General features: G+C 53.3%; 4 protein-coding genes across 4 annotated transcripts; 1 reads left to right on the top strand and 3 right to left on the bottom strand.

Annotated features, from left to right (window-relative positions):
- Positions 1-61: 61 nt before the first annotated feature.
- On the bottom strand, positions 62-2,441 carry PODANS_3_9680 (uncharacterized protein; the record flags this gene model as incomplete). Its single annotated transcript, XM_001909743.1, has 3 exons — positions 62-1,475; positions 1,535-2,293; positions 2,359-2,441. 3 exons carry the CDS (start codon positions 2,439-2,441, stop codon positions 62-64), a joined length of 2,256 nt encoding a protein of 751 aa, XP_001909778.1.
- A 772-nt stretch (positions 2,442-3,213) lies between these two features.
- PODANS_3_9690 (uncharacterized protein) lies at positions 3,214-5,051 on the bottom strand (the record flags this gene model as incomplete). The annotated part of the gene is made up of 2 exons (XM_001909744.1): positions 3,214-4,049; positions 4,103-5,051. The coding sequence occupies 2 exons, from the start codon at positions 5,049-5,051 to the stop codon at positions 3,214-3,216; spliced, it is 1,785 nt and encodes a 594-aa protein (XP_001909779.1).
- A 2,867-nt stretch (positions 5,052-7,918) lies between these two features.
- On the bottom strand, positions 7,919-10,408 carry PODANS_3_9700 (uncharacterized protein; the record flags this gene model as incomplete). Its single annotated transcript, XM_001909745.1, has 1 exon — positions 7,919-10,408. One exon carries the CDS (start codon positions 10,406-10,408, stop codon positions 7,919-7,921), a length of 2,490 nt encoding a protein of 829 aa, XP_001909780.1.
- An 825-nt stretch (positions 10,409-11,233) lies between these two features.
- On the top strand, positions 11,234-13,006 carry PODANS_3_9710 (uncharacterized protein; the record flags this gene model as incomplete). Its single annotated transcript, XM_001909746.1, has 1 exon — positions 11,234-13,006. The coding sequence occupies one exon, from the start codon at positions 11,234-11,236 to the stop codon at positions 13,004-13,006; it is 1,773 nt and encodes a 590-aa protein (XP_001909781.1).
- Positions 13,007-13,858: the final 852 nt, after the last annotated feature.

Below are 13,858 nucleotides of genomic sequence, written 5' to 3' on the forward strand. Positions count from 1 at the left end.
TTTATTTTCCAACCCACACACACCCTTCGTAAACACAGCTAGGTAGACACATCCAAAATGATTAAACACCGTTCCTTCTTCTCCCGCCCTGCTTGCTCTTGGCAATGTGATTCGTCAACGCCTTCTTCGTCTCGACCAAACTCCTCTTGTTCTTGGCCCTCGCCTTGCCAATCGTCATCAAGAAATTCTTCTTCCTCGCCTTCTCCTTGTTGGTCGTGCTCTTGCCCTCGGCCTCCTTCTTGCTCTTCCTGATGGCCTGAGTAGACTTGTGTTCCTCCCTGCCTGGCTTGCCATCTCTCGCCAGAGCCACCCTCTCCTCCTTGGTCGACTTCTTGCCCAACATAGCCGGAAGCTCGATATCCTCAGCTGTAACCCCGTCCTCAATGTGCTTCTCGATAAGCTCCTTCTTGCGCTTGGACTGCGTCGTGCCCAGCATCTTGTCAAGCTTGGCCTCCCGACGAAGTTCCTGCAGCTTGGCCAAATCAGCCGGCGTCAAAATGGTCGTCGTGGCAAGCTTCGTTATCCTTTCCGCCTCAGCCGCCGGGTCTTCCTTTTCCACAAGGTCGGGCGCCTCATCGCCATCGTCATCATCACCGCCCTTGGTCTTCCTCGCCTTCTTCTTGGCAGGCCCGTCATCTTCCTCGTCACTGCTGACGTCGATCCACCCGCCAGAGGATTCGCTGTCCGTAGAACCAATCTCCCACTCGTCAGAGTTGAACCCGTCATCCTCCTCATCGTCGTCCTTCTTCGCCTTCTTCTCGCCGTTCTCATCCTCCTCTGCCTCTTCGGCGGCCTTCTTCTTCTTTTGCTCCTCCTTGTACCGGGCCAACAACTCCAGACCCTCGATACCGCCCTCTTCTTCCTCGCCGAACCTGCGCAGCTTGATCTCGCCTGATCTCAAGCCCATGGTGGCTTGCTTGCCGCGGAACTTCTTTTGCAGCAACTCGGGGTAGACCTCTCTGTAGAGTGACTGCAGACCCTTGGCAGCCATAACAACACCCTTATCCTTGCTCTTTTGGTACATGACCAGATCCTGGAGGAGGGTCTCGTTCATGCACAGCGGCTGGCGCATGGCCACCTCCCTGATGGAATTGATACCTGCCGCGCACACCTCAACTGCTGAAGCTTCCGAGACAAACTCGTTGGCGATCTTCACAATCAATGGCTCAATGACATCGGGTGGGACGAGGTTGTGTGTTGCCTGGGCCAGGGAAGCCAGGAAAGAGGTGACGTTGGCCTGTTTGGGTGACAGGTACTTGACGAACCAGGAGTAGAGCGAGATGATGGTCAGCTTGTGCAGACCGACCAAACGGGTCACAAGCTGGAGGACAAGAAGCTTGTTCTCGAGAGAGAACTTGTTCTTGGTGTTCTGGAGGTGCTTCTGGAAGAGCTTCTCGGCGAAGCCCTGAGGGTCGTGGATAAGATGGAGCGCCGAGAAGTTGAGGGGATGTGGCGCATGCTTCTTCTTTTCTTGCCTAATGTTGTTGTGTTAGCCACTACCTTGCTTCGGGTCTCTTGTTTCGTCAACACGTACTTCTTGATCTTTTCGATCGCCTTCTCATACTGCTTCGACCTCTTCTTGGTCTTCTTGTTGATCGTCCCCTGATGCTTGACCTTCTTAAGATCAACATCATCATCACTGGCATCATCTTCCAACGCCTCCTCTCTCTCCTTGTCACCGCCCAGAAAGAATCTCACACCACCCACCACAACCTTCTCATTGTCGCTCAAGCAGGCCTCCTTCATGACATCGACCGGTCGCGCATCGTTCCAGACCTGTCTTCTCCACAATTCTCTCGTGATACGGCAAGCCCACATTCCCTTGGTCGAAGTCCTGTCAGACGTGACCAAATTGTGCAGCACCGTCTGAATCGTCCGGTTCAACTTGTGATTCGTGGTCTTGTTGTTTGCCTCCCTCAAATCGCTGATAATCTTGGTGTACAGCAGAGATCGGAGCGTCTTGCTTGGTGTGTTGATCAAAATAGGAAATAGCGTCGTCAGCAGGCTCGTCGAGTCGATCACATCCTTCCTCTTCAGCAGCACCAAGCTGCCCACAATCTTCTCCCTGAGCTCCTTGTCGAGAACGGCATGGTGCTGGTTGAGCAACTCCTTCAGATGATCCGGAAATGGGGCGGTAATCTCGGGGTAGAGGTTCGCGACGTGCGCGACAAGATCGACCAAGTCGTGGAACTTCTTGACGTCCTCACTAGAAGCCGTGGCGGGAGAGGAGACGAAAATCTGGCGCTGGGCGTCGTAGGCGAGCCATTGGTCGTAGAATTCCTGCGCATAAGATCTGTCGATTGCGAAAGCTTCTAGTTAGCGATCAATTGGCGAAAGAGGGTTGGAAATGCGGCACACCTGGGATCTCTGCGAATCTTGTACTGCAAACTGACCAGGTCAGCCTCGACCTTTTCGAGCGCGGCAACCTTTCTTTTCGGCATCTTTTCCCAAGGCGACAGCGGCGGTGCTGGCGATTGATGGGCGGTTGGATTGGGTGTGTTGGACGGTGGTTGTTGACTGTCAGTCTAGATTTTTTTACTTTGTTGCTGGCAGACCAGGACTGCGATAAGGCTTATCGGCTACTTTTCAGTGGGGCTTCCCCAAGCTGATGCGGGGCCACTCTGCAGGCGTTCATCCAATGATTCAGGAACCCCCCATCCTTAAATCCGGTGAGTGCAAGCTCTCCATAAACAGTACCTTCAAGTCACATGAGAACAAGACGGAACAAGAATTAGATGATATGCAAATTAACGGAGTTGAGGCACATATACCTAGTGTATAGTGCATTCAGTTACATTGGTCCTTATCCCTCGCTATCACGCAAAAAAAAAAAAAAAAAAACCTCTACCGAATGTTTTTATCCGTAGTGCGCTCATCCAGCTCTTTGCCTTCTTTCCTCACATGTAGAGCTCCCAAATGGTCTCTCAAGGAACCTCCCCCATCATCAATCGTCATACACCCAGTCATTCTTCCAAGCGAAAAAAAGAAATACATCGCATGTCGCCGTTTTGGCCTGTGTAAGGATGACGTCCTTGCAATAAAGCCCAAGACCTTGTCCCAAAAAGAAAACCCAAGGGTAACCGCCAGCTCGCTCCAAACGCCCTTGATGAGCTCTCATCAACCTCAAAACGAATAAAAGAATATACGGAAGACCCAGAAAGGATATGCACAAAGAAAAGTAATCCCAAGAGCTCAGGCAGCAATCAAGCGCTTCTACAAGCCGACACCCAACATCTCCAACCTGGATGCGATACAATCCAACTTGGAGGTAAGCCGTTGTATCCTCGCGACAGCCCTGTCCGCAACCGCTTCATCCTCGGTAGTGTTCACCAATTCGTACCGGCTGAGTGCCTTCTCGGGTTCAATGCCACTGAAGGTGTCCAGTTCAGACACGGACTGGGAGAGGGCCTCGACGTCAAGTTCAACTGGGCTGGTCACTGACTCGGTAGGAGCAGGAGAGTCGTGGTAGAGGACGAAATCGGGGTTATTCTCAAACTCCTCATTGATGGGAGCGGGCTCTTGCTTCTTGGCCTCGGCGAGGGTCGGTGCCTGCTCGATGACGGGCATGTCTTTGTCATCATCGTCCGAATCGAACTGTTGACCAACAAAGTTGCTGGTCTTGCCAGAGAGAAGGTTGGCATCAAAGATGGGCTCGGGGGTCTCGAGGACAGCAAAGACCTGGGGCTGGTATGAGAAGCCATCGCTGGGCTCCATGTTTACCAGCGAGGAGAAGTCAACCTGCTCAGGAACCATGGCCAGACCGATTTGCTGGTTGTGGAGCTGTTGTTGAGCGGCATATGGGTTGATGTCCTTGGGCAACTGACGCTGCTGCTCTGGTTGGGAGGTCTGCTGAGGCTGAGACTGGGGAAGCATCTGAGGATTTGCGCTCAACTGGTTGAGGAAATCAGAGAAGGAGGGAGAGCCAAGAAGCATGCGTGTGAGGTCGGTGAGACGCTTGTTCTCATCAACCAGGGCGCGGTTCTGGGCACGAAGATCGCCGTTCTCGGTGACCTTGTTGGCGATTTCACTTTCAAGCTGGGTGATGTATTCTGTGAGGGTGTTAGTGATATGCTCATGATAAACAACACGTTGATGCACTTACCCTTTCTCCTGGATCTGAAAGCACGGGCGGACACCTTATTTCTGAGCTGTCGTCTTTCCTTGCTGCTAAGCTTCTTGCCCTCTTCACTTGCGAGCAGCCTCTCATCCTCATCCATGTCGTCCTCGTCCTTCTTTGGGCGGGGAATGTTGAGGACGGTATTGTTCTGGGAGGGCTCCTCTGAGGTCTTGGCGCGCATAGAGTTAAGAAGCTGAGTAATCTTCTGCTCGACAATAGGGTCGCTGGCCTGCGGTGACTTGGCCTTCTGTGCGGACTTGTTTTGTTGCTGTTGAGCCTGCACACGCTGTCTTTGCTGTTGCTGTTGCTGTTGTTGCTGCTGCTGCTGCTGCTTGGCCAAGGCTGCCTGTTGGTGCATGCCGGGCCAAACGCGACCGGGCTGGAACACCTGAGGCGGCGGCGAGGACAGCCCGGATGGCTCCTGTGGACCGATGTTGCTCGGGTTGATGGTGGACTCGTAGAAGAAGGTCGGATCCGATGAGGGCGAGTCGAAGTCCATGGTGTCCAACTCGGGCGACGTCATCGACCCCTGCGACGGCGCCGTGTTAAAATCGAACAACTCATCGTTGGTGCCCATGTTGAGATAATCAAAACTCCCGAATCCGGTGTTGTATCCTTGAAGATGGGCGTTGGGCTGGTTGAGCGAAAAGGTTGTTGCGATGGCTCCGGGAACAATACCGGTTTGTTGTTTGTAGAGGTCGTACTGGTGGCTGGGCCCGCTTAGCGTCTGGTTGGTCTGGAGCAGGGTGTTTGCCGTTGTTGTCTCGGCCTTGATCGGTCGCGCAAACACGCCCTTGTTCGAGCCGGCAGGTGAAAGAGAGGGAGACTGGTAGAGGTTGTTGGTGTCGTAGTCGGAAAAGTCGACAAAAGAATCGAGGGTATCAATCAACCCAGGCTGCGTCGCAGCCGGGCTCGTTGACATAGGCGCTGACATAGCTTGCCCCCCAGGGGAAATAGGACTGCAGTGATCAGGTCAGGAGTGACTGATCAGTAGGTCAGGGAGGTAGGTGTTCTCGGCGTCGACGTGTTCGTTGTCGTCGAGAGTTGCGTGGTTTCGTGGATTTGTAGCAGGCAGGTGGTTTGTTGTAGTTTTCAAAGGGGCAGCCGGAGCAGGTGTTGGAGGGAAGGGGTGCGGGTTGTGGGAGTTGGGGGGATTTTCAGTCTATGGGTGCCTGGGAAGGCCAGCGGTTTGGGCAGTGGTCGGGGCGCTTGGCATCCCGTTGCAGGGAGTGGGTCTGGTTGGACGAACCAATGCAGGCTGACAGGGATTGTGTCACTCTGTGAGGGGGGGACGCGTAATCCAATGCCCAGAGCACCCCTCGCCCAATTGGAGGAGCAGCCCTGCTAACAGCCGGTACCTTGTTTCCCACCGTTTTCTGTGCTCTTTGAGTACCTCGGCCAAATTCCTTCTAGTCTTCTCCCCTGCGGCTGCGGTCTGAGGGTGACGAAGCCGACTGCTCCTTTGGGAAGAAGGACAGCTTGCTGACGGTGTGCAAAAGGCCCCAAAATTGATGCCTTGACGACTCGCTGCACAAGTTGACGTTGACAGCACCTTTGTGACGACTACCTCGGTGCGGGGAAGCTATTTGAGCCTCTTGACTCTATCTCTATCTTCTTCATTCTCATTCTCATTCCCGGTTCATTGCTCAATTGTGCGGACGGGAGGCAGTTCTCGGCGGATGGACGGACATGTCGGACACAATGGGGTCGAAACACCAGAAAACAGCGGGTCGCCATCCGGGCAGTGCAGATATCAACTCAGAAATTGTGCAATCCTGTTGGTCAACAAGCATCTGCACAGCCTCCTAGCTTCTTTGCTACCCATTCGCTCTTGGTACTGATATTCGTGTTGGGGAGAGCATTCTGAAACTTTGACAGCATGACTAACATGTGCATCCCACCCAAACTACCAGAGAATCCTCCACTGGCTGGGAACTTATTAGACGTGATACTCTCCGCGCTCCCAACCCCTGATAATTCCGAGCTGTTGATATGGCACAAGAACCTCGATGGCCCCGTTTGTAAAACAAAACGTCCAATGTGGAGTTTCATGCAACAACCGCCGGCCCCATCGCCCCGTTGGGCTCCATTCTCTCCGTACAGTATGTAGAAGACTCTTTACTTGCGAAGCCAGCTGATGGACTATCAGTAGCTAGACGAGGCCAAACACCGCCTCGCAGATAGGCTTTTCCAACCCATCCCTCAGCAGACATTGAATGAAGACTTTGGGTGTTTGGCCACCACAAAAATGGCCAGAGTTGCAGAATGCATCACCGGAACAGCAGGACAAAGCAGCTACAGTGCCCCTGTCTCAACTCCGGGAGCAAGACCGGAACGGTGAACGGACGTGGCGCCCACCGAGCGACCGGGCGCTTGCAACGGAACAAAATCCCCCGAAATTTTCGGTGAACAAGATCAACCCCCCATTCCCGCACCGGACACGGGGAGCGTAAAACGTTGTTTCAACCGATTGTCGGGGCTTCCAAGCCGCCGATCTACCGACCCCCCAGCCTTGTGGAACCTTTCTCTCCCTTCTTTTCTGCAGATCAACGCCTTCACTAGCCACAGCTCTTGGCGCGCTTGATGACTGTGCGAACAAAAATAGCAACAGCCCCAGATCTCTTCCATCATAAACCCACACTCCACACTTTTCACTGCCGACGACATGCAACCAAATCAGACGGGGACCTTTGATGAGGCTTGAGCATTCCTCGTCCCATACCATATCCTGATGAAAGCCACAAGAGACACGAGGTTGCCGGCGGCCTCCCATTTCAACGGGAACTCCCGCATTATTATCACCAGCGGCACAACATCCAATTCAAACCCCATCATCCCCAGAATGGTAGTAGCCGAGATTGACGATTGAGGCTGTGAAAGTCTGCGATGGTAAGGAGACCACTGTCACACCACCGCCGACATAATACGTGTATTTGAACTGCATGCCAAACCTCGCCTTTGTCGGTCTCGTCACCTTTTGCAAGACATGAAATTGGATGCTTCAAACACGAACCACCGAACAGCAAATAGCCCAGCCAGCCAGCCAGACCGCCAGCAGCATCAACAAGCCCGAAGCTAGCGTCTCCGCAGGGCAGCGCATGTTCTATTCCGGTCCCCTGGCAAGGCACCGTGATCTTGAGTCCGTTTGCGCAAAGTCAAACCTTCAGCAGTGTCAGTGAGTGCCTACACTAGAGCGAAAAGCCCCTATCAATCCCTCGCAGGTCATGAAGCATCATGCCTTGCAAAGAACGGGTATCGATGTCATGTTGCCTATTTCAGGGTCTTTCCCTGCATGACTTGTTTTCCCATCCCAACAGAAAATTCAACGGGACTCCCGGCGCATGACCATGCCTCTCCCGTCACTGCCATCCGCCCTTCGGTCTCCGGTCTCGAAAACAGGTTTAAAGAGAGTGACATCAGTTGTGTGTGCGCCACAACCTTCTCTTTGACATGTGGCTCAGCATGCGTGCGGGATAGCTGTGGCGTCAGTGTGCTGTCAGTCGGAACTTTGCCACACTTGCCCATTTGGGCATTACTTGTGGCTGTGTGGCTGTGCTCACAGCGTCGTTTGTGAGTGGTGCTTCGGCAGATCATGGCTCGATCGACGGCCACAGACGCCCGCATCAAGGTTTTGGAATCCCACAGATCATTGGGGATCGACTTCGTGTTTGGCTTTGTCTGCCGATCTCCGGATAGGATATCCTGTCGGGTGCTATGGAAGTCATATTGACGAAGTTGGTCCGATGATGGAAATCCACAAAAGGGGGCATGTCAAGGGTTAGGGTTATATAACTGTCCTCCTTATCCAAGCACCACTGACTCCCATGATGGTCTCAAATCTGTCCAAGCGATGAGGTCGACTACACCGCTGGCTAGACGGTAGAGTACCCCATCTATCTCTTCCGTGATCAAAACACAGAGACCCCATGGAGCTCCTGGCGCGAAATCCTTCCACCCAGGTTGACCATAACTCCGAACATCCCACGCCACCCCAGCCCCGATAACCACGACGCGATACGTCCTGCTTGGATCATCAAATATCTGCTCAGCCCACTGCTTCTCCATGAGCATTGTCCTCCCAACGAAGGGAAGCTTGTCGATGTTCGTATCTGGCTTCGGGGCGGAGGTCATCATATCAAAGCAGACAGCCGTAGCAGGCGTGTTGAACAATGTCTGTTTCGCCGGGTGAAGCCACAGCGACGCGCAAGTCGTGGTAAACACCAGCGACCCCGGGATCCTTTCCCCTTTTCCCCTCGCTTCATCACTTATCCCCTCGTACCGTCTCGCCTTCCAAGGATTATGCCAACACCCCCTCCACGAATGCGCCCTCGTCTCCCACTCCCCCCTCTCTGCCAGCCTATCCCCCCTCACCCACTCCTCATCCAAATAATCCCAAAACTCTTCCTCAGTCATGTAGTCTAACCCGAACCAAGTCTTGTCCTCTACCACCCTCCTCACCTGCTTCTTATCAGAATACCAAAACGTCACCAAATTTCCCACGTCAGAGGGGTAATACCCCCTAAAATACCTCAGCCCGGGTCCATACAGATTCGGCGTGCCAGCACTCCCACCCCCCTCCCCCCTCAACCCAAACGTAGCCCTAAACCCAGGCCCGTAATCCACTATCCCGTCCCAGCTCGCCCAACTCCAACTCGGGATCCCCAACGTTTCATCCCTCCCGACGGCAAAATCATCTGACCGCCATAGCAGCCCCTGGAGGAGATACCGCTCCGGAATCCCAAACAACATCTCCGTTTCCATTCGTGACGAGAGCACATTCCCCACCCCGGCAAACGCGTTGAGGATATCACTTCTGAAGGACAGTTCCCTCATGGAGTAAGGAATCGCGCAGCAGGCGTAGGCAACAAAACTTGGTTCAACTTGCAGCCCCGAGGTGGAAGAGTCATGGACTGTGTCGGCCCCCACCCGGGTGTCATGCTCCCATCTTGCACCTTGGTAACAACTAAAATACGCGCGCTGATCATCAACAAACACCAACCTTCTTGACAGCTTTCGTTCCTGAAATGTCCACCCCCTTGCATCCCATCTTGAGCCTCTGATAGCTCTGTCTGCTGCAGGGCCATAGGCAAGACCGATGGAGCTTTCAAACGGGCCGTCCCATAGGCCGTAAAGGGCTTCGGGGGAAGTGTCTTTGGGGTGGGAGGAAACACCCGGGAGTCCGGGTTTGGAACTCAAGGCAACAATGGTGAAATCCGCCATGTGGTAGATGCGATCCATGGCGGTGATTTGGGAGTGTTTGCTTTTTGCGTCGTCCTGGATGATGCAGAGTCTGTCGACCCAGAGGTAGCGTTTGCCGAGGTCGCGGCAGAGTTGGATTGCGTCTGCCAGGACTGGGGGAAGACGGCTGATATCGAGACCGTGATCACGAGAAAGTAGGTCAATGTTGTCGAGCTGAAGTTGGAGCTCATCTGCTGGGGTTGGAGAGGTTGTTTCTGGAGTGGCTGCCGCCCAGCAGTAGCTAAGCGCGACATAGTCTGCGTTGGGTGTTGTCCAGTCCACGATCCTGTTGAGTTGGGTGTCTATCAATCGGAGACCTGGTGGTGCCACCATTGGCATGAGGAGGTCGTTACATTCGTCTCCGTGGTTGTGCCGGCAGTCGTCTAACCATGCGGTCAAGTTGGGGAGTGAGATGGGATTTGGCATCCATTTTTCGACATGCTGGAGGTCGTAGCTGTCGTGGCGGTAATAAAGCACCAGCTTGAGGACGAGGGGTGTGAATGAAGAGGTCCCGTTGCTTTGAGTAAGGATGACGCCGGGTAGAATACAGATTCGGCCTGTAAGCGAGGCGTTCGGCGATGGTGCTGCTGTGAGAGTTGACGAATCTGTGTAGGCTGTTGAGGCAACATGCCTCATCAGGAATGGCCTCCACAGACCAAACTTGAGGGCAGATTTTGAGCCATTAGAGATATGCTGCTGGCCAAAATGTTGAACTGAGTCGCTGACGAGCTGACATATCATACAGCCTCGACGACCTTTGAAGGCATTGAGGTCCTGGTATGCTATGTCGTCGAATGTGTGTGGGTGAACACCTCTAGGCCCCTGAGACCCGCGGTTCATGAAACGATAAGCGTCCAACTTCAGGTAGCTGGGCTCGTCGCAAATTCGAAGGTGGGGGATATCATTCCAAGACTGACAGTTGCCGCATAGGCGTGGGTTGGGAGGGTGTTGCCCCTCACATATCGTGCATGGCAGTTCAGGTGCTTCGGTGTCGTTGTCAAGCGAAATATCTCGGTCATGAGACATGGCGGATGTTGATAAACCAACCATCATAAGTCTAAGGAGCCCTATATTCTATGTTGATGTCGAACAGAATAGTGGACCGACGGAATTGATGCCCAATGGCTCCCGCTTATGAGAGATAGCTGTAGGAAACTCATTACTGCATCTAATCAACAAGCTACTGGTGCTACCTAAGGTACACACCAATGAATGACCCCTCAGCACAAGAAAGATAGTGTCGAAACAAAACAGCACAGAGTGAACCTGAAAATGACGTAGGTAGGCAGTATTCAACCCATCAAAATGGTTTGAGCAGGATGGCGGAAACTCCGCGTGCCAATACCTAGACCGAAAACCAGACAGACAAGCACGGCACCTAGATGGGGAACCGTGGCGCAACAACTAGCAGAGCTGCAGATTCCACACCTGCATCACCTCAGGTGTTACGCTCCAGGCTCCCTTCCTACTGCGTGGAGGTGCACCATTTCTATTCCGTCAAGTCGCGGTCGGTGAACTTTCCCGCGTTCCATCTCAAATATCTTGCTGACATGTGTAGGAAGACAAGAAGAGGCCTTTTTTTTCAACAGAAAACTATTGCCTCGTCGCACGCCCACAACATGAGCATTGAGAGCATTCTTTGCAAAGCACGGTATTGACAGAGGCTCGCCATGCCCAACCGCAACTTCCATCACCGCCGATGGTGTGCCTATTGATGCGCCTTCGATGACAACCAGGCACACAGCCGCAGCCACATTCATGCGGGGTTGACCACCTGTTGGATTAAAAGAAATCGACCTGACCTTATGGGACTCGAGCACCCGGATTTTTCCTTTGTTTTGACGACTGCTACCATTGCATTTCCCAGACTTCCTCATCATGCGGTTAATAAACGCCAACACTTTGCGCTTTGAAGAGTTCTTCGAGAAGCCCCTTCCTCCCTATTTGGTTCTATCACACACCTGGGGAGAAGATGAAGTCACCTTTCGAGACATGCAACAACCCCACCTGCACCTGGGCAAATCTGGCTACGCCAAAATCACACAGACATGTCGACTGGCCCGCTCCAAGGCCATAGACTATGTCTGGATCGACACTTGTTGCATTGACAAGACCAGCAGTGCCGAGCTGACCGAGAGCATCAACTCCATGTTCCAGTGGTACCAAAGGGCAGTGGTCTGCGTCGTACATCTCGCCGACATGGAGTCGGGAGTCGACTTTGGGACTGGTGTCCGGTTCTCCAGATGGATCACCCGGGGATGGACCCTTCAAGAGTTGATTGCACCGAAAAGGGTTGAATTTTATGATAGCAAATGGAAACTTTGTGGCCAGAAGCCTCGAGACAGCGACGTGCTCTCGGCAGCTACAAAAATTCCGGAGGACCTCCTGTTGGGGAATCATCGAAGTTCCGAGTATTCGGTAGCCCAAAGACTATCCTGGGCTTCGTCACGAACAACGACACGTGTCGAAGACGAGGCGTATTGCCTTTTTGGAATCCTCGAGGTAAACATGCCGCTCATATATGGTGAAGGGAAAATGGCTTTTCGTCGGCTGCAGGAGGAGCTCATCAAGCGCAGTAACGACATCACAATCTTCGCGTGGCAGCCGACGCGGGAGGAGGTCCAAGAGGGACACTGTGGTGTGCTCGCCGCATCGCCACAAGCATTCGCGCTGTGCGAGCATGTCTGTGTCTGGAGACCATCGACATCCCACAATCCCCAGTTCGTCCTCACCAACAGAGGCATACAACTGCAAGACATATTTTTTCATCGAATGCCCCTGAAGAACGATCAACCAGCGGGCGCAAACGAAAGTCTCAAGAGAGAATACGTTTTCATGGTTGGATTCCTGTCTCGTGGCTCTGGGGCGTATTTGGGGATCCAGCTGAGAAAGATCGGAGAATCTCTCTTCCTTCGAAAATCACGGCCGCTCAAGATGATCAGCGGGACAGAAAACAAGTCTCTTTTGAAAACGGATATAGCCACCTGCCATTTCGTGACCGATACGCGACCACTCGATAATGATACACTATTGGCATTTCGCAAACGTTGCACTGAGGTCTCGATTCCTGAGTGGAGCATGAAACACACCATCCCGTCTGGTTATTGGGACGATCAGGACATGATTCAGTTTCATCTTCCAACATATCTTGTCGGTGCCTTTCTTCTTGAGGGTGATGTTGGAGGAAAGCGCACCCGCTTCACTGTGCTGTATCGGCGGGAGGGGGAGGACCAGGTACGGATCTACATTCTGGAGACTGCGAAGCATACCGCTGCTACAGCATACATATTTCGTCGTCGAGCCCCTGGGGATATGCTGCACTGGGAAGACTTGGGTTTGGACCACCCTCAAGTACTTGAAGCATCAAATCAAACTCAGGTGGTGATCGACAGAAGGCAATTCACCGTTACCGCCGGTCTACCTAGTAAAGCACTAGATTTCTTTGGGAGGACAAAAATAGGTCGATCCTTACAGTTGGAGGTTGTCGAGAATAGGCCGAAGGGAGACCCGGGGGCCAAGGGTAGGGAGCTCGTTCCATATGGTCAGGGGCGGACAAATCGAAGGCATCGGTCTACTGATGAATCTTTTCCTCGGATTGCAAACACGAGCCTGCCGAGGTCGAGGCCAGGATTCCAATCCATCCCATCATGACGGACGCCTGTTAGATCTTCAATCTGTATCTTGTGTACATAAATAAATCAAATACTCTTATCCTGTTGGCAGAGCGTAATGCTGTAGACTCTCACCATATTGAACGGGATGTCTCGAGGAGTGCTATGGAAACTACAGCCAGCTTTATCAATCATACTCAAAGCACAACAGCTCCCCCCTAGTATCCATCACATCAGCAATCGTAGCATCCGGAATAAGCCCATGCATATGCAGCACGTGTCCCAGCGTCGTCACATTCCCCCCATTATCACCCTCCACAATCGCCTCCCTATTTTCACACAATCTCAGTCAGCTTTGTCTCCCCTCAACCACAAACAGATCAGAAAATACTCACGGTACATCCTCCGGCCTGGTCAGATCCTCCGGGTTCCCAAACCCCGGGCCCCCTCCAAACCCACCACCACCCCCGGGAAACCCAGGGAAAGTCCCATTCCCAGGCGGGAACCCAGGAAACCCACCACCACCACCACCCTCACCTCCCCCAGGGAACCCACCATTAGGCGGCCCGGCCCCAAACCCATTCCTCATCCGATTATTCCCCCCCATCTCCCCCAGCCTAACCTCCGGCCTCAAATCCTGCCACTGCGCCCACAACCGATCCAACCAAGCATGATGCATCCAAAAGGTCGGATCGCTAGGGCTACTGATCGGATTGCCCATCTCGGCCCCCACCCCGCCGTGTCCCGCCCCGTGAGGTCTACCCTCGGCGCAAGCCCAGAAAGACAACCAGTCCTCCTGTCCCAAACACCCGGCTACAATCTCCGGTGAGGCACCGCTGGCGGCAAAGTTGTTGATGTTACGGGTGATACACTTTGGATTATCAGGCGAGAT

This window comes from Podospora anserina, chromosome 3 (assembly GCF_000226545.1).
Source record: "Podospora anserina S mat+ genomic DNA chromosome 3, supercontig 2".
NCBI lineage: Eukaryota > Fungi > Ascomycota > Sordariomycetes > Sordariales > Podosporaceae > Podospora > Podospora anserina.